General features: G+C 35.4%; 1 protein-coding gene across 2 annotated transcripts in view; it reads right to left on the bottom strand.

Moving 5' to 3' along the window:
- Window positions 1–20,639, bottom strand: part of FOXJ3 (forkhead box J3) — a 128,824-nt gene that overhangs the window by 17,558 nt on the left and 90,627 nt on the right. The window contains exons 6-8 of one of the 2 annotated variants that reach the window (XM_063105404.1): window positions 19,973–20,074; window positions 3,734–3,862; window positions 498–672 (exon numbers count right to left, since the gene is read on the bottom strand). In XM_063105404.1, coding sequence (XP_062961474.1) covers window positions 498–672; window positions 3,734–3,862; window positions 19,973–20,074 — 406 coding nt within the window. The remainder of the gene's footprint in view (window positions 1–497; window positions 673–3,733; window positions 3,863–19,972; window positions 20,075–20,639) is intronic. The other variant, XM_063105405.1, reaches the window with a different exon arrangement.

Consider the following 20,639-nt stretch of genomic DNA (forward strand, 5'->3'; position numbering starts at 1 on the left):
TAAAATCACTTTTAGTATTAAAATCTGACTTAAGTATACTGTATATAACAATGACCCAGAGCTGACCACTAGCCAATGTGTTCACTTCTAAGTGCCACACACAAACTCATAATAATGCTACCACCACGCTCCAATAGCTATCTCTTTGCTAATACCGGTCAGAACAAAAGCAAGGCAAATCTATTCTTGTGCTACAACATTCAACACTCAAACACTTCACATGCCAAACATCACTAATTAATCATGGCAGTCTTTCCCATGTGGCATAGATGCAGTGTCAGAATTCTTGAACACAGTGCTCCAGGACGCTAGTAATCAAGTGAAGTAGGCATGCAAGACGAAATTTACCTGTCATTTTTGTGCTATGATATAAATACATACAGAGCACGGTAAAGGCACAAAGGGCATACTATAATTATCCAACCCTGATTACGATGATACTGTTCTAAAATTAAAGAAGTATACCAGCTATGGTATGAAAATGATTAAAAACCCACCTTGTTGACTAAGTGACTGCTCAAAAACTGACTTATAAAGACTCCGAAAAGAGGCACTAAGATCTTCAAAATTATATTCTGAGAAAAGTAGTTGCTTGTCTCGTTCTGGAAGGTTGTACTGTGGCTGCTGCTGAGGAGTTAATGATTGAGACACTGGTTCTGGATGGTTTGTCACCTAACAGTAAAAGAAAATACAACTAATTCAGTGGCTCCATATTACAATTGGTATGTCACATGAATTATGTAACTAAAAACATTACTAGTGCCAACACTGGAATCCAAAGGAAATAACTTCTGTCTTTGGCTTTCCCATCCTCCGTTAAGTTGGGTACACATGAAGAACAGACAGCAAAATTGTTAACTTGGATCTTGAAGAACCACAGAAATCTAATCCAACCTCTACATTTCACAGAAGAGGAGAAAAAGTTCATTCAAAGGAGTTAAACGACTTGCCCAAGATCCTACAAATAAGTGATGTGTTAAGCCTGGAATCCTTCCAGTTCCTGTAAAATCTTTACCTCTTTTTCTACAGAAACTCATCTCAAACTCCACTATACTGTGAAGCTACTAAAATTTCTTTTGTTTATTCAATTAATATTTATGTACATAAGCTCAAATACTGTGCGTACTATGAGTCAGATGTGTGGCACTGCCCAAAGCAGCCAAGAGCTTCAATATGCCTAACTCTTCGTTTCTAGGGTAATTAATAAATAAAAGAAAAGAAAATTGAAGGAAAATGAGAAATGAAGAAGTAGAAAACAAAGAAGATTTTGAGGGAGACAGATTAGATCAAGGCCTTGGGCTATGCAGGGGGAAAGAAAAGCACCAAAAACACCTTAACATAAGAATTAACTTTGAAGGCAACACAACTAGAAATAAAATTAATAAAAGATGATCAGCTGTATTTCTTAAAGATTATATCAAAGGTTGGTAAACTACTACTTGTTTAATATTTTGAAAACTTAAGGTATGAACATTAACTGGAAACTTATGTAGCCATTCAAAATGATGCTCATGAAGAGTCTGTAATTACATGGAAAAATATTAATTTTATGTAGGGGAATGGCTCCACCACTGCCACACTGGTGACCTTACACATTACCACACAGACAAGGCTCGATGGTCAGACAATCTAAGCCTTGGTGGAATACTCTATGATTTTCCTGGAACATGGGATGACAAGAGGTCTTACGAGGAGCAAATTACATCTGCCTTTTTCTATCTTACAGAAGGTTGCAAAGAGACATTCTCATCTGCCACCCTGGTTCAATGAGGTATGGCACTTTCTGCCTTACTCCCTTAGGCTACAGTTGTAGGTTATAAAACTGCTTAGCTACAGTACAGAATTTGTTTCTCCACCACAAAGTTACCTGCTACTCATGTAGTCTGTCATCTGGTCCTCTGGTCTGGTACTGGGTAGAATGCAGGTAGCTGACACCAAGCTGATTTGGCTTATACTATCTATCTGTATAAGTCATAAAAATCTCAATCCATGTGCGCCTGTGTCTACACAGTCTCAATCTATGGACATGTAACAAGCCCAGCCAGCAGCTGCCACTAAATTGTTGCTTAAGGACTTGTCTGACCATTTGACATCTTGTGGCTCAACGAAAACAGCAATATACAATGCCTAGCTTTTAATAAGGGAGTTTAACGCTCTTACATTTATAGATATAACAAACGTGTTAGTTCCTACTTCTATCACCTAGTTCTATAAATGATTATTTAATTTTTCCTTTTATTATATCTTATGATGCTGTACTCTGTGTTCTTTGATTTCTTTTGGTTTCAAGATTTTTTACACTTATTTTTAAAAGCAACTTAGAAATAATTAAATCTTTGTTTAGTTTGCTTCAATGCTCAACTAGTCTTTTCATAACATGACTTCATCATTATTGAGCCTTTAATTTGATTCGCCTCTTAATCAGCTAAAGGACACATGAAAACAAGGGCAGGATACTTTCTAAGCTCTGCATATCAAAGAACATCTTTCTCTTGCCTTCACATATAAGTGAAAATTTGGCTGGGCATAATATTTGTTATTCCAAACCTATTCCCTCAAAACTGCATAAAATGCTCCATGTTTCTTTATAAGTAACTTATTTCTTCTGCCAGAGAATTTATATGGGTGATTACTTCTGAAATTTAAAAATTTGTGATAATGTGTACAGATGTAGGTTTTACCCCCACTGTTTTTTCCTAGAACTCAGTAACTCTTTTAATCTCTATTTCTTCTGAAAACTGCTTCTGTACCAACTTTTCTGGTTTCTTCTTCAGAGACAACTGTAATTCTCAGTTCTCCATGTTTACTGTCTTCTTTTACATAATTTTTATTCCCTTTCCTGCTTCTCCTTCAATTTGGGAGAATAATTTTCTTCCAGAGCACTGATAACTGTTTTGCGGAGTCAACTTTCTTTTTTCCTATATTCAATGTGAATTTTAATTCTGCTCTCTGAGTTTTTCTTTCCCTTATGTTATTTTCTTATTTCAGGTCCCTCCCCTTGTATCTTTGTCCTGTGTAAATTTTTTCCTATTTACTCATTCTGGAACAGGGAGTGATCTGGTGAAATCAAATTTACACAGATGAATAGTGTGGTGTGTTGCTCTTTCTGTTCTATGCCTATTGAGGAGTATAGTTGCCAGATGATTTGAAAAGAAGTATCAGATAACCCAATGGTCATGAAATAGGTAACAAATTAGCACAAAAGCAGGAATACTCACACATACATCCCTTTATAGGATGGCTTTGTTTTCCAGACCAATATTGAAAATATAAGAGTAGTTAACAATTGAGTACCAGGCCACCCTAACCTTTGGGGTTTACGGAATCCCCTTCTCAGATTTACAGCTGGAAAACAAGTTGATATACATATCTTCTAAGCAATTTTTCCAAGAAATGTAGAAAATCGTAAACTATGGCTCTACTAAAAAACAATTTTTTTCCTATTCCAATTGCTTTTCAATTGGATGCAGAATAGTTAGAATAAAATTGATCCAAATATGTTAACACTATACAACCAAATATTTATACCAAACTTGGTAAAGTGTAAGTACCAAATTTAAACACTATCAAGGTAGAAATTTGCTCTACTTAAGCCTGATCTACTTACTAAGTTATTTAGATGATTACTGAGACATACACATCTTCATTTTTTATTTGCATTTCAATTACGTTTGGTTTAGTTTTAAGCACTAAGCAAATTCCCAACAAAGAAGCTAACTTCACCAAGACTCACCGGTGTAAAACTATGCACACTTCCAACACTGTTCAAATTAACAGATGCCAAACTCTGGTCTGACAGACTGTTGTTAAGGCTACTGCGTGGGCTATCACTACCATCCTGATCAGTGTTGTACAGCGTTACCTAGAATGAAAAGAAAAGCAACTGAATAAGTACTTCCTACAACAAAGAATAATTTTTAAGCAACTCTAAAAAACACAACTAGACAAGGCATATTACATATTCCTTTGGTACTTACCCCACCATGCCCCTCATCACTACACTCCATGTTCACCATGCAATAATGTTCTCAACATTCTCAAACTAAAGGGACCTGTCTGTCTAGAGGTTCATAAATAAAATTTACTATCAGGTATAATTAGTTCACAAACATTTAATAAGAGGATTACAGTAGATTTTTACTGTTAAATATTTCTGCCAAGTATAAATTTACTTCTGCTCAAGTTTTAAGCAAAACTACTTTTCTGTCAAAATCTTAGGCATCACAAAAAGCACATATACAAGAAAACACCCTAGATGAAAAAAAAAAAAAAGGTATCATACTGTTTAAAATATTGAAAATTGAAAACTAAACTGTCAACATATTTATAAAATCCTATCTTTGATCTAATTTTTAAAAATATGCTAACATATGCATTATATATGAAGGACTACACATGTCCAACTCTTAACAATGATTACCTGGCAGGACTGGGGACTCCTGAAGACTTTTACCACTGATAGTGTAGTCTATAATAAGCATTACAATTTTTAAATTAGAAACCAAAAAACGGTATTTTTTAAAACAAAATTTGGCCTTCAAGATGCTACTAACTTTTCTGTGTTTCTACTTCCATGAGAACCATTCATACATTTGGCTTTATGATCTAAATAATTTGTAACAGATTTTTATCTACCACTAGACTGTTGCCTCCTCGAGCTGCCAATAAGTAATCACAAACAATGTAGTGCCTTCTGTTCAGTATACAGTTAATAAAAATTTGTTGAATTTAGTAACCACTCTGTGCTGAAAATGTGGTCATGCTCAATGCTCATTTGCTAAAAGAGGCCAAATATATGGAAAACTAGGCATATATGCCTCCTTACTTAAATGAAAACTAAACTGTCCCACATTCACATGAGCTAGGAACAATGAAGTGTATAGGAAATGTGTAAGGGGAAAAGAGTATAAGAAAAAAAAAAAAGAAAAAAATATATATATATATATCTGGCAAAGATATTTTTAGTAAGTACTTCCAGTGTAAATATCATAGAAATCAACCTTATGGGCTCCTTGGAGTAATTAAAAAGCTATGAAATAATATAAACAAATTACAAGCATCCCATGGTCATTTATTTGGCTGCTCATTTTCTTCTGTCTATATTCAGTTACCTATCACTCAAGCCAGAAATACTTTCCATCACCTTGGACAACTCCATAGTTTGTTTCATTTGGAGGGAGGATAAATATTCTTATTAAACATAACATTCTTATAAGAGAGTAAAGTGCACAAATTATTTTATTTATTACAAAATGGGCATACCAATATAATCACCACATAGGTCAAGGTATAGAAAAGCAGTTCTCAAACTCTGGTCTCAGATGCCATTCCAGTCTTAAAAATTAAGGAGCCAAGGGAGCTTTTGTTTATGTTGATATATCTATCAATAATTGGTATATCAGAAATTGAAACAAAAAATTTTTTGATTTATTAATTTATTCTGAAATAACAATTACAAACCCAATTACATGTTAGCATAAAAAGTATTTTCTCCTAACAAATAAGTAAAATGAGAAAAATAGCAGGCACTGTATTACATTTTTGTAAATCAACGTCTGGCTTAATAGAGAATAACTAGATTCTCAAATATGCTTCCTCACTCCATCTGTTGCAATACCTTGTTTGGGTGGAAGCACAGAAAGGAATCTCGGTAAAAGGAGGAAAAATTTAATAGATTTTTCACATAACTGTGAATCCTCTTCTTTGACACTACACCAAAACATGACAAGTGGGAATTTTTAAAGATAGTAGCAATGCAGAATCTGAAACCATACCAATAAACTTTTCATACTGTATCCTATTAAAACCCACTGTTCTACCTTTTACTTTGAATACATCACTTATTCACACATGCATTGGTCATGTGGAAAGTATTAATTCAGTAAGTTATACAGATATTCTGAATGTTGACATATTTCATCATACAACATCAAAGAAATTATATTTGTTAACATTATCACCAATTCCATTCAAAAAGTCTTTTTAAAGACTGGGGAGCTATCAGACTTGCTATACTAGATATAAATTTTCCAAAGTCCTATCTTTTGCTTAAAAGCTCAAATTTTATCACTGGATAGATAGTATGATATAGTTTGGATATGTTTGCCACCCCAACCCTTGTCCTCCCAAAGTTTATGTTGAAATCCGATCCTCAATGTGGCAGTGCTAGGAGCTGTTTCGGTCAGGAGGGGCAGATCCCTCATCAATAGGTTAGGGGGAGGGGAGGACTGAGTGAGTTCTGGTTGTATTAGTTCCTGGGAGAACTGGTTGTTTAAATGACCCTTGCACTTCCCCTCCCTCTCATCATGTGATCTCCTTGCACTCGCTGGAGCACTTACTAATTTAAGGCTTTATCTGTAGATTCTTCTGAATTTTCTATGTAAACAATCATGTCATCTGTGAATCATGACAGCTTTATTTCTGCCTTTCCAAACTTTATGCTTTTTATTTGTCTTTTATAACTTTACTGACAAGGACCTCCAATACAATGTTGAAGTACCGACATACTTCTCTTATTCCAGATCTCAAAGGACAAGTTTTCTGCACTTCACCATTTAATATGGTGTTTGCTGTACGCTTCTTTGTAAATATTCTTTACCACATTAAGGAAATTTCCATCTATTTATAGCTTACTAAGAGTTCTTACTTTTGAATGTTGTTAAACTTTAACAAATATTCTCTTGAGATGAAGATGTGATTTTTCTCCTTTTTTCTATCAATGCAGTGATGAACAGCAACAGCAGATTTTCCAGTGCTAGCACTACCTTGCATTCCTAGAATGAAATAATGTGTTTGTGATACATTATGTTGTTCATGTATCACTGGATTTCAACTTGTTAATATTTTGTTTAGGACTGTAATGCCTATGTTCATGGGAGTGGCCCAAAATTTCCTTTCTTGAAAAGTCCTTCTCAGGTTTTGCTACTTAGGTTTTGCTGGGTTTCATAACACAAATTGGGATGTGTTACTACCTCTTTTTTTATTCTCTTTAAGAGTTTCTTTAAGATTGGTGTTATTTCTTCATTAAATATTTAGAAGACTTCATTGAAGCTACCTGAGCCTGAAGTGTTCTATGAAGGAATATTTTAATCATGAATTTTATTTAATTTCTTGAAGTATTCAGATTTTCTATTCATTCTCACGCTAGTTTTGATAAGCTATTTTTAAGGATTTTGTCTATTTCATCTAAAATTTCAACTTCATTTGCATAAAGATGTTCCTAATATCTTCTCATATCTTTTTAACTCTGCAGAATATATAGATATCTCTTTTCATTCCAGATACTGGAAAATTGTATTTCTTCTTCTGCATCAGCTTTAATAGTAGCACCTTATCAATTTTATTGCCTTGAACTGATATTATACTACATCATGTATAGTGTAAGAACCTTATAACAGCATACTTCCATTTTTCCTCTCTGCCCATGTGCCATTGTTCTCATACACTTTACTTATACATATGACAGAAACCCACAATACATTTTTGTTATTTTTGGTTTAAATAGTCAATTATCTTTTAAAGAGATTGTTTTTTAAAAACAGCTATATATTTACCCACGTAGTTACCATTTCTGTTATTCTTCACTGCTTTATGCAGATCCAGATTCCCATCAGGAACTTAAATTTTACACATATTAGTTTGCTTGAAGTTATACCCACAGCTCACAAAAACACTTAATTTTTTATAGTCTTTTTTCTGTTTTTTATTTTGGATAGCTTATGCTGCTATATAAAATGAGTACACTAATCATTCCTTCGACAATGTTTAATCTGCTGTTAATCCCAACCAAGTGTACTTTTCAACTCAGAAACTGCAATTTTTATCTCTAGTTTGATTTGGGATTTTTATATTGCCCACATGTCTATATAATACGTCAATGTGTCCTTCAGCTTTCCCATGAAATACAGTGATAACTGTTTTAATATCCTTTTCTAAAGTAATTCTAACATCTGTGTCATTTCTGGGTTAGTTCTGAATGATTAATTTTTGTCATTATAGGTTGTTTCTTACTACTTCTTTGCCTGCCTGTAATTTTTTACTGGATGGCAGACATTATGATCTTTACCTTGTTTCATTCTGGATATTTCTTTTCTTCATCCAAATTTTATTTTATCAATATACAATGTGGTTGATGATTGTAGCCAATTACCGAAATCTCCCTCCTTCATCCCTCTCCCCCCTCCCCTCCCTCCCAACAATGTCCTTTCTGTTTGCTTGTCGTATCAACTTCAAGGAATTGTAATTGTTATGTCTTCTCCCCCCTCCTTTTTGTGTATTTATTTTTAGCTCCCACAAATAAGTGAGATGTGATATTTCTCTTTCTGTGCCTGACTCGTATCACTTAATATAATTCTCTCTAGGTCCACCCATGTTGTTGCAAATGGCAGTATTTCATTCGTTTTTATAACAGAGTAGTATTCCATTGTGTAGATATACCACAGTTTCCTGCTCATCTGCTGATGGACATTTGGGCTGGTTCCAACTCTTAGCTATTGTAAAGAGTACTGCACTGAACACTGGGGAACAGGTATACCCTCGACTTGATGATTTCCATTCCTCTGGGTATATTCCCAGCAGTGGATAGCTGGGTCATATGGTAGATCTATCTGCAATTGTTTGAGGAACCTCCATACCAGTTTCCATAGAGGCTGCACCATTTTGCAGTCGCACCAGCAATGTATGAGAGCTCCTTTTTCTCTGCAACCTTGCAGACATTTATCATTCACAGTCTTTTGGATATTAGCCATCCTAACTGAGGTGAAACGGAATATCAGTGTAGTTTATATTTGCATTTCCCGAATGCTGAGTGATGTTGAGCATTTTTTAATGTCTGTTGGCCATTCGTATATCTTCCTTTGAAAAACACCTATTTAGCTCTTTTGTCTATATTTTAAGTGGGTTGTTTTTTTCTTTTAAAGTTGGTTGAGTTCCTTGTATATTCTGGATATTAATCCTTTGAAAGACGTATATTTTGCAAACATACACTCGCACTCTGTGCAGAAGCTTTTTAGTTTGATATAATCCCGTTTGTTTATTTTTCCTTTGGTTGCCCGTGCACTGGGGGTCGTATTCATGAAGTCTGTGTCCAGTCCTACTTCCTGAAGTGTTTCTCCTATGTTTTAAGAAGTTTTATTGTTTCAGGGCGTATATTTATTTCTTTAATCCACTTTGAGTTGATTTTAGTATATGGTGAGAGGTATCGCGATATTTCCATTCTCCTGAATACGGATATCCAGTTATCCCAGCACCATTTGCTGAAGAGGCAGTCTCTTACTTAGTGTATAGGCTTGCTGCCTTTGTCAAAGATCAGATGGCTGTAGGTGTGTGGGTTGACTTCTGGATTCTCTATTCTATTCCATTGATCAGTGTTTCTGTTTTTATGCCAGTACCATGCTGTTTTGGTTATTACAGCTTTGTAGTATAGTTTAAAGTCTGGTAGTGTTATGCCTCCAGCTTTATTTTCTTTGCTCAGTATTGCTTTGGCTATGCATGGTCTTTTGTTATTCCATGTAAATATTTGGATAGTTTCTTCCATTTCTGAGAAAAATGTCATTGGAATTTTGATGGGGATTGCATTGACTTTGTATATCACTTTGGGTAATATGAACATTTTCACAATGTTGATTCTTCCAATCCAAGAGCATAGGATATCTTTCCATCTTCTTGTATCCTCTCTAATTTCTCTCAGCAGTGGTTTGTAGTTTTCATTATAGAGATTTTTCACATCCTTGGTTAACTCTATTCCTAAGTATTTTATTTTATTTATTTATTTATTTTGGTAGCTATTGTAAATGGGCAAGCTTTCTTGATTTCTCTTTCTGCACATTCACTATTGGAGAATGGAAAAACTACTGATTTTTGTGTGTTGATTTTGTATCCTGCTACTGTGCTGAAATCATTTATCAACTCCAAGCATTTTTTTGTAGAGGCTTTAGGCTGTTCAATACATAGGATCATGTTGTCTGCAAACAGGGACAGTTTGACCGCATCTTTTCTAATCTGGATACCCTTTATTTCCTTCTCTTCTCTGATTGCTCTGGCTAGTACTGCCAACACTATGCTGAATAGGAGTGGTGAGAGTGGGCATCCTTGTCTAGTTCCTGTTCTTAAAAGAAAAGCTTTCAATTTTTCCCCATTCAGGATGATATTGGCAGTTAGTTTATCATATATGGCTTTAATTACATTGAGATACTTTCCATCTATACCTAACTTATAGAGGGTCTTTGTCATGAATGAATGTTGAATCTTATCAAATGCTTTTCCAGCATCTATAGAGATAATCATATGGTCCTTGTGTTTGATTTTATTAATATGGTGTATCACATTTATTGATTTGTGTATGTTGAACCAACCTTGTATCCCTGGGATGAATCCCACTTGATCATGGTGTATAATTTAACATGTGTGTTGCTGTATTCTGTTAGCATTTATTCTATTGAGGATTTTTGCATCTATATTCATCAAGGATATTGGCCTGTAGTTTTCTTTTTTAGTTGTATCTTTACCTGGTTTTGGTATAAGGGTAATGTTTGCTTCACAGAATGAGTTTGGGAGATTTGCTTCTGTTTCGATGTTTTGGAATAGTTTGTAAAGAATTGGTGTCAATTCCTCTTTGAATGTTTGGTAAAATTCTGCTGTCAATCCATCTGGTCCTGGGCTTTTCTTTGTTGGGAGCCTTCTGATAACAGCTTCAATCTCTTTTACTCCTATTGGTCGTTTAGATTTTCTACATCTTCTTGGCTCAGTTTTGGTAGCTTGTGTGTGTCCAGAAATTTATCCATTTCCTCCAGATTTTCAAATTTGTTGGCATAAAGTTGTTTATAGTAGTCTCGAATGATTCCTTGTATTTCAGATGAATCAGTTGTAATATCGCCTTTTTCATTTCTAATTTTTGTTATTTGGATCTTCTCTCTTCTTTTATTAGTTAGCCATGCTAATTGTTTGTCAATCTTATTTATCTTTTTAAAAAACCAACTTTCTGATTCATTGATCTTTTATATTGTTTTTTGGGTTTCAATTTCATTCAGTTCTGCTCTGATCTTAATGATTTCTTTCCGTCTGCTAACTTTGGGTTTGGATTGTTCTTCTTTCTCTAGTTCTTTAAGGTGAAGTGTTAGGTTGTTCACTTGCCATCTTTCTATTCTTCTGAGGTGAGCATTTAATGCGATAAATTTCCCCCTTAGTACTGCTTTTGCAGTATCCCACAGGTTTTGGTATGAGGTATCATTGTTTTCATTAGTTTCAATAAGTTTTCTGATTTCCTGTTTGATTTCTTCTTGGACCCATATGTCATTAAGTAGAATGCTGTTTAATTTCCATATGTTTGTATAGTTTCGAGAGTTTCGTTTGTTATTGATTTCTAGTTTTAATCCATTGTGGTCTGAGAAAATACATGGGATAATTCCAATTTTTTTGAATTTGTTGAGACTTGATTTGTTACCTAATGTGTGATCTGTCCTGGAGAATGATCCATGTGCTGATAAGAATGAATATTCTGAGGTTGTTGGATGGAATGTTCTGTAGATATCTGCCAAGTCCAATTGGTCTAGAGTATTGTTTAGATCTTGTGTTTCTCTGCTGATTCTTTGCCTAGATGATCTGTCCAATATTGACAGTGGGGTGTTCAGGTCCCCTGCTATTACGGTATTAGGGTCTATTTCCTTCTTTAGGTCTAATAGAGTTTGTTTTATAAATCTGGCTCCTCCAACATTGCTTACATATATATTTATGATTGTTATGTCTTCTTGATGGATCAATCCTTTTAGCATTATGTAGTGGCCAGCCCTCATTATCTCTTTTTATGGTTTTTAGTTTAAAGTCTATTTTATCAGATATAAGAATAGCTACTCCAGCTCATTTTTCATTTCTGTTTGCATGGTAAATCTTTTTCCATCCTTTCACTCTTAGTCTATGTGAGTCTTTATGGGTGAGGTGGGTCTCCTGAAGGCAGCATATAGTTGGGTCCTCCTTTTTAATCCAGTCAGCCAGTCTGTGTCTTTTGATTGGGGAATTTAAGCCTTGTACATTAAGAGTTGTTATTGAAAAGTGTTGATTTACTCCTAGCATTTTATTGATTTTTGTTTGGATGTCTTAGGTGTCTTTTGTTCCTTTCTTTCTGATTTACTGTTTGTTTTCTGTATATTTGGTTCCTTGGGTTGCATATAAACTTTTTTTTCTCTCTTTATTATTGCCATTTTTAGTTTACTAGTGGGTTTTGATTTTTCTTGAATTTTCATGACAGTGGTAGTTATTTTTCAGGTACCAAACCCAGTACTCCCTTGAGAATTTCTTGTAAGGGTGGTCATGTGGTAGTGAACTCCCGCAGTTTTTGTTTGTCTGAGAAATATACTATTTGCCCTTCATTTTGGAAGGATAGCCTTGCAGGGTAGAGTATTCTTGGCTGGCAATCTCTGTTTTTTAGTATTTTGAATATATCATCCCATTCCTTTCTGGCTTTTAGGGTTTGTGATGAAAAGTCTGATGTTAGTATGATTGGGGCTCCCTTATAGGTGATTTGATGCTTCTCTCTTGCAGCTTTTAAGATTCTTTGTCTTTGAGTTTTGCCAATTTGACTATAACATGTCTTGGAGAAGACCTTTTTGGGTTGAACACATTTGGGGATCTTTGAGCTTCCTGAATCTGAAGATCTGTGTCTTTTCCTATACCCGGGAAGTTTTGTGCCACTACTTTGTTGAATATATTTTCAATGGAATCTCCTTTTTCCTCCCCTTCTGGAATACCCATGACTTGGATATTTGAGCGCTTAAGGTTGTCTGATATCTCTCTTAGATTTTCTTCAAAGTTCTTAATTCTTTTTTCTTTTTTTTTTTTTTTTTGTCTGCCTGTGTTATTTCAAACAGCCCATCTTCAAGGTCAGAAGTTCTCTCTTCTACTTTTGCAAGCTTCTTGGTTAAACTCTTTGTTGTGTTTCTTATTTCGTTGAATAAATTCTTCAGTTCAGCAAGCTGTGCTACATTCTTTTTCAAGGCACTGATTTCCTTGTACATTTCTTCTTCCAGGTCCTGTATACTTTTCCTCCTTTCATCATGTTGTCTAGCTGAGTTTTCTTGTATCTCATTCAGTTTCCTTAGAATTATCACTCGAAATTCCTTGTCAGACATTTCAAGGGTTTCTTGTTCTATAGGATCTAGAGCTTGAGAGTTATTACCCTTTCGTGGTGTACTTTCTTGATTTTTTATATTTCTGGTATCTTTCCTTTGATGTTTAGTCATTGTGGTAGGGTGTTTCACAATCCACTGGTTTGACACTATTGTCTGGCTAGGATGTTGCTGGGGTTGCCAATCTGGTATGGCTACTTCAGTGTCTGCTCAGTTGGCCACTAGTGCCTTGTGTGTGTGGTTGCCTCGGGTCTTGGGCCTCTCCGGGAAGCCACCTTTCTGGCCAGCATGCACTCAGCCAGTCTGGGATGGAGTCGGGTGGCAGTGGTGAGGCCTACCTGCTGGGTCGTGCATCAGCACCACAGGGTGTGTGGTCTCTGCAGAGCTTCCACCTCCCCTGCTGGACGTCTACCTGCTCCACGCACACTGCTTATTCAGTATATTTCTATATGTCTGTGAATGTTCTTGGGCTTTCTTCTGGGTCATAGTTAAATTACTTAACAGAAATGATGTAACAGATACATGCCGTAACACAGGTGAGCCTTGGAAACATTCTTTGCAAAAGAAGTCAGACACAAATGGCCATATAAGTTCATGTATTGCTTAACAAGTGGGATACGTTCTGAGAAATGAATCGCTGGGCAATTATGTCATTGTGAGAATATCATAGTGTACTTACACACACCTAGATGTACAGCCTACTAGTCACCTAGGCTTTATGGTATAGCCTACTGCTCCTAGGCTAAAAACCTACACAGCATGTTCCTGTACTGAGCACTGTGTAAATATATCTAAACAAAGAAAATGTATGGTAAAAATATGGTATATAAGATCAAAATTGATACACTTGTGTAGGGCACTTAGCATAAATAAAACTCCCAGGACTTGAAGTTGCTCTGGGTGATTCAGTGAGTTAGTGGTGAGTGAATGTGAAGGTATTACCATACACTACTGTAGACTTTATAAACACTGTACACTTACGCTAAACTAAACTTAGTTTAAAAATAAAGTAATTGTGTTACAATGTTACAATGGCTACTACGTCACCAGGCAACAAAAAATATTCAGCTCCATTACAATTTTATGGGACCACAGTCATATATGTGGTCTGCCCTTGACAAAAACGTTATGCAGTGAAAGACAGTATTATATGATTCCATTTATTTGAAATGTCTGTAACAGGCAAATCCAGAGTCAGAATGTAGATTTGTGGTCACCAGGCGATGGAGGGAGGGGAAATTAGAGTGAATGCTAACAGGTATGGGATTTTCTTTTTGAGGTGATAAAAATGTGCAAGAATTAGATGGTGGTAATGGCTGCACAACCTTGTGAATATACTTAAAACCAGTGAACTGTAAAGATTAAAAACGTGAATTTCATGGAATCTGAATTATATCACTAAAAAATTAAAATAAAAAAATTTTTTAATCTATTTACTAGAAAAGAATTTGATCCTTCTGAGTTTTGCGTTTAAGGTATGAAGGTATGACCTTAGCAGCATTTTAGTCTAGGACTAATTTTTTCCTACTCTTGAGGCAAAAGCCTTCATGAGTACTTTACCCAATGCCCTGTAAATTATTAAGTATTTCACTCTAGTGGGAACTGGAAGAATGCCTAGCCCTATGAGTTTTAATGATTGTCTACAGTAATTCTTTCAGGTGGTTCTTTCCACAGCTTCCTCACACATGCACTAATCAGTACCCATTTGAAGACTCAAAGAATACCCTCCGTATATCTCTGGAATCCTGTATCTGTTCAACTCTCTCTACTCTGGTACTCTGTCCTGCGAACTATAGATGACTTGGATTCTATAATCTCCCAGTTTTGCCTCCTCAACTCAGGGAAACCTCTGCACTCCTGCATTGTCCTCTGGAAACTTTTTCCAGGCAGTAAGCTGGAAGAATCATAGAGTTCATCTTATTTCTCAGAGATCACTGTCCTTTGTTTCTTGAGGTCCAGTCCCTGGAAAACTGCTGTTTCATTTTGTCCATTTTTTTCAGTTCTTTCAGGTAGCAGAGTAAATCCACATTGGCTGGAAGCAAAAGTCCCTATCAACTTGATTGAATCTTTTTACAAAGAGCCAATTTCTCACTTGGTGACTTTCATTATTGTATATGTGCTTTCTATTCCAATGAATTCTCTTATTATTCCCTCCTTCACCCTTCTTTGGACTTTTTTCATCTTGTTTTTCTAGATGTTTAAATTGTTAATTTTTTACTTTTGATCTAGTCTTGTACATGTAATTACAGCTACTACTTCAACTGCATTACACTGGCTTTAATATGTCATATTTGTGTTTTTCATCAATTCAGGTATTTTCTAATTTCTATCATGATTCTTCTTTGATCCATGGGTTATTTAGAACTATACTGCTTTACTTGCAAATTCTGGAGGAATTTTCTGATTATCTTTTTGCTATTTTTTCTATCCCAATTCCATAATGTTGGAAAATATACTCTGATGTCAGTCTTCTGAAATTTGTTGAGACTTCCTTTACAATCTAGCATAGACCAGTATCATATAACTAATTTTGGTAACTATTCTGCATGCACTTTTAAAAATGTATATTCTACAACTGTTGTGTGTAGCATTCTGTATTTGTCAACTGGGTCAACTTTTCTATTTTAGTGGTTTGAATTTTCTATATCTTTAATGAGATTTTTTATTTATTGCTCCTTTCAGTTCTGTCAGATTTTGAGAGCATATTATTGTTAGAATTTTTTATCAAAATGATTTCTTTCATAATAAAATACCTATTTTTAGTAATGTGCTTTGTCCTTTTATTTAAGACATATCTCTTATAAGGAGCACATAATTGGATTGTTTTCATATAGTCTGATAATCTTTGTCTTTTAAGTTGAATGTTTAGTGCATTCACATTTAGTGTAATTCTTAGCATAATTAGATATAAATACTATTTGTTTTCCTTTGCATCCATCTTTTTTTTTTCCTTTTCTTCTCCCTTCTTGCATACATTTCAATTAACCAAGGATTATTTTTCCCTACCATCTGCATATCCTTTTACTATTCTTTTAGTAACCTAGAACAGTGGTTCACAAGGTGTGGAACTTTGATCAACAACATAAGCAGCATTTGAGAACCTTTTAGAGATAGAGATTTTCAGACCCCAATCCAGACCTACTGAATCAGAAATCTGCAGAGTGGGGCCCAACAATCTGGGTTAGAACAAGTTCTCCAGGTGATAATGATGTATACTAAAGTATTAAGAACCACTGCCCTAGATATTTCAACATGCCCTTCCCTTGACTTAGTCCTTTTGCCACTTCCCATAGAATGCAAAGTAGTTAACTTCATTTATTTCCTCCTGCCTTGCCACAAATGTTGTAACATATTTTAATTCTACATGTATTTCAGACCCCAAGGCACTATGTTACATAAAGACATTGCCTATTGTTTTAAATACTCAGTGTACATTTAGATTTACTGACATACACACTCTTCTGGAGCTCTTCATTCTTTCCCACATGGGATAATTTTCCTTCTATCTGAAAACTAGCTCCCTTTAATTTTTTAATGCTGGTGTGCTAGTAATATATCCTCTCAGATTTTGTTTTTGTAGAAACCTATTGATCTTCATTTTTTACAAAAATTTTCTCTGGTTGTAGAATTCTACATGGGTGGGTATTTCCTTACAGCACTAAATAATGTCATTCTCATGTATGGTTTTTATCATTTCTATTCAGAAGTCAGTGTCTGGATTACTGCTGTGCCTTTGGTTTTTTTTGTTTGGTTGTTTTTTTGGCAGCTAGCCAGCACAGGGATCCAAACCCTTGACCTTGGTTGGCGTTATCAGCACCATGCTCTTACCAACTGAACTAACCAGCCAGCTCTGTTGTTCCTCTGAAGTTGCCTGTTATTTCTTTCTAAGGTTTTCTTTGTCTCTGTTTTTTAGCAGTTTGATTTTAATTTCCCTGATGGAGTTTATTTTTTTATTAATCCTTCTACAGGTTCTCAGAACTTCTTACATCTGTATTTTTCATCATTTCTCAAGAAGTAAAATATTGCTTCTTCTCTATTCCTTTTTTCCTCTAATCTGGAATCTGAATAACAACTTTGCTAGCTTTTCCCCATGTCCCATTTATCTCTTGTTTCTGAATTTTTCATCCTTTTTTCTTTCTGCACTTCAATCTACATATTTTCCATGTTCTTATCTTTCAGTTCATTAAATCTCTCTGCTGATGTGTCTAATCTGCTGTTAATCCCATCTACTGAATTCTTAATCTGTTATTTTGTTTTTTCAGTTCTACCTTTTCCTCTTGATTCTTCCATACAGATTCCAATTCTCTGATAAGTTTTCTATAATTCATCTATTTTCTTGAACGTATTAGTCACAGTTATATTAAAATCAATATCCAATCACTTGTGTATCTGTTTACACTGTCTTTTTACTCTCCCTCCTCTTGATATATAGTTATTTGGGCCTGTTTCCTGGCATGTACATAAAATTTTGACTGAATGCTAGACCTTACTTATGAAAAATTACAGAAATTCTGGATGATGTTATCTTCCTCCAAAGAGAATTTGGTTTTCTTCTGGCACTGGTGAGAAGAATATTAGCATACCTCTCTAATAACAGTCAATGTTAGTCTATTTTGGCTTGCTCTTACTCACAGAAAAAAACCCTTCTCAGGTATCAATCTGAAAGCCTAGGGTGCTTACCATGGCACTCTCTTCCTTGAAGTCCACAAACTATAATTTTTGTCTTGTCTCCCCTGTTCTATGAAACTGAATTCTGATCAGTTAAAAATCTATTTTGTTTATCTATGTATGAGCCCAATCATGCACAATTAAAAGTTAGCAAACACCTTAAGTGGATATTGCTTACAAAATGTTGAACTCACTTCTGAGAGCCCCCAGGATCTTGGCTCCTCAAGCCCTGGCTCTTTGGTATCCCTAAACTCCAGTTTTCATCTCTCTAGCTCCATGACTGGTCTAGGCTGCTGCTCTTTGTTTAGCCTCTATGCCATGTACTCAGAATTGAGAAATGTGCCAAAGGAAAACATGCAGGGCTTATCACAACATGCTCCCCTTTTCTGTGGGATCTTGGCCCCTGAAATCCAATAGTCTCCAGTGCTTTCCCCTGCCCCCGATGTCTGATACCAGCTATTCCTACATATCTAGAAGCAGGAGTCTAAAAATTCTAGCTCCTCTGACACCCACATTATCTGGACATGAAATCCCAGCATTACTACTTCCTAACTGCTTCCTAATTACCACAACTATCTATGCTGAGGTCCTTATCATCTTTTTATAAACAACTACAAAGAGCAGTATTAGATATTTCTGATTCCAATCCATCCACTTCACCAAAAATTTTCAAGTCTGGCTGGGTATCACTAGAGATGATTTTTTAAAGTACAGGTTTCTGGGCCCTACTCACAAGGATAGAATAACTGACTTGGTAAGACTGCAATGAAATTTTGGGATTACCAATACCACCCAACACACACACACACAAATACACACACACCCCTCTCCTTAAGTGACTGTGAAGTAATCATTCCATATACAGCTATATGGGAAAAATCATTACTCTATACCTCAGATGCCAGTTTCCTTTCTAGATCAGAAATATGATTATGTCACTCAGATTATAATCTGTCTTCTGTTTATTCATTATCTTTCTAAAAATAAAAAGATCCTATGAGTACTATATTAGTGCAATGGTATATGTACAGTCGTCCCTCAGTATCTGTGGGGGATTGGTTCCAGGACATCCCATGGATACCAACATTCACAGATGCTCAAGTTCCTGATATAAAATAGCATGGTATTTGCATATAAGCTATGTACATCCTCCAATATACTTTAAATCACCTCTAGACTGCCTATAATACCCAATACAATGTAAATGTTATATAAATAGCTGTTACAGTATATTGTTTAAGAAATAACAAGGAAAAAAATCTGTACATGTTTAGCACAAATGTAAATTTTTTTTCCAAATATTTTCAATCCACAGATGATTGAATCCACAGATGCAGAACCCACAGATACTGAGGGCTGACTGTATATGTGTTTGTATTTATGTATGTGTATGAGAAAGTGGGAGAGTGAGACAGATTAATAAGCAAGTGCCAGTGAAAGCCAGAGAGAGGAAGAAAAGGTAAAAGCTAGAGGGAGAAAGCAAGAGGCAAGACTGAAAGAGTATGAGCATGAGTATGACAGACGTATGGCTTCAAACGTCTATTAGGGATGGAAACAGATGCACAAAAGTGATTTAGTTCATGAGCCTCCCAGAGCCTTTCCAGCATTCTGAGATATGAGATTGTAAAGAGACATTTGTATCCCACTGGGTTTCTAATGACCTGACACAAAGTTTTGACTCATGCATCACGAAAAACACAGTGACTATCACATACTGTTTCTGGATATGTTCCTAGACTTAAATATCATGAAAATAGGTTGACCACGATTCCATTGAACTCTATGATGCTGTGCAACTTATTTATTTTACTGGATTCTGTTGACTCCCTGGAATTGCCAATATTTTTTTCAACCACATACTTGGAGGGGTAATCAATAATTTTTAAACAGATTGGTTCAATAAAATGCTGGCCCATAAATTCTTTCAATGGGAACTGGCAAGGTTAAGAATTTAAATACATACAAAGCTTCCCAATAAGCACCTTCCAATTTCTCCTGAGAAATATTTTCTTCTAACTTGTGTATTCTTCAAAACTTTCTGGATTCAGCTTTCAAGCTACCATGTACTGGGTAGGCAAATTTATATCATCTTTAAGCTTGACCATACAGAACTCTATTGCTATTATAAAGGCAAATTAAATGTATTACTCAATGACATTTCAAAAATGTTTAAAAAACAGAATTACTTTGTTAGTCACAGTGTTGATTGCCAGAGTTGGAGAGGCACTTCCCGAAATAATACACTCCATTCCCAAAGAATCTGAATCTATGCTATATGGAGTTGAGGCCTAAAATACAAGAACAAAATAAATAATTATTAGCTCATATGTCCAGCAACTTTAACATGGTTTTGAAGGGATTTCATCAAATTCTCCAACACCCAGTCTTGTACTTTGTTTCTGAAAATGAACTTAAATCACTATTGAAATCTCTCCTACTATACTTTAGTATGTTACTAACCTGATATCACGAAGTCCATTGGTATGGCTACTCCCTAACAACTCTTTTAAATGGTTACCAGATAGATTGGCAAAAACTGTAAATAAACTTCCGTAGTGGACACTGGAGACTGCTAATGGTCCCCTAAGATCCATTCTCCCCTTCTCCCTTTTAGTGATAGAACTCAATAGTTATAAAGTCATAGCTGCCCAGCTAGAGACTACTTTCCAGACTCATTTGCAGCTAGCTGTGGCCATGTGACTAAGGTGTGGCCCATGGGATGTGAGCAGGAGTGATGTGTGCAAATCTGTGTCTTGTCTTTGGAAGAGATTTGTCTTGTCTGAGATCTTATATTTCACTCTTACTGGAGGCTAGAACAAAGATATGGTGGTAGTGGTCTTGCTTTACTATAAA

This window comes from Cynocephalus volans, chromosome 8 (genome assembly GCF_027409185.1).
Source record: "Cynocephalus volans isolate mCynVol1 chromosome 8, mCynVol1.pri, whole genome shotgun sequence".
NCBI classification, from domain to species: domain Eukaryota; kingdom Metazoa; phylum Chordata; class Mammalia; order Dermoptera; family Cynocephalidae; genus Cynocephalus; species Cynocephalus volans.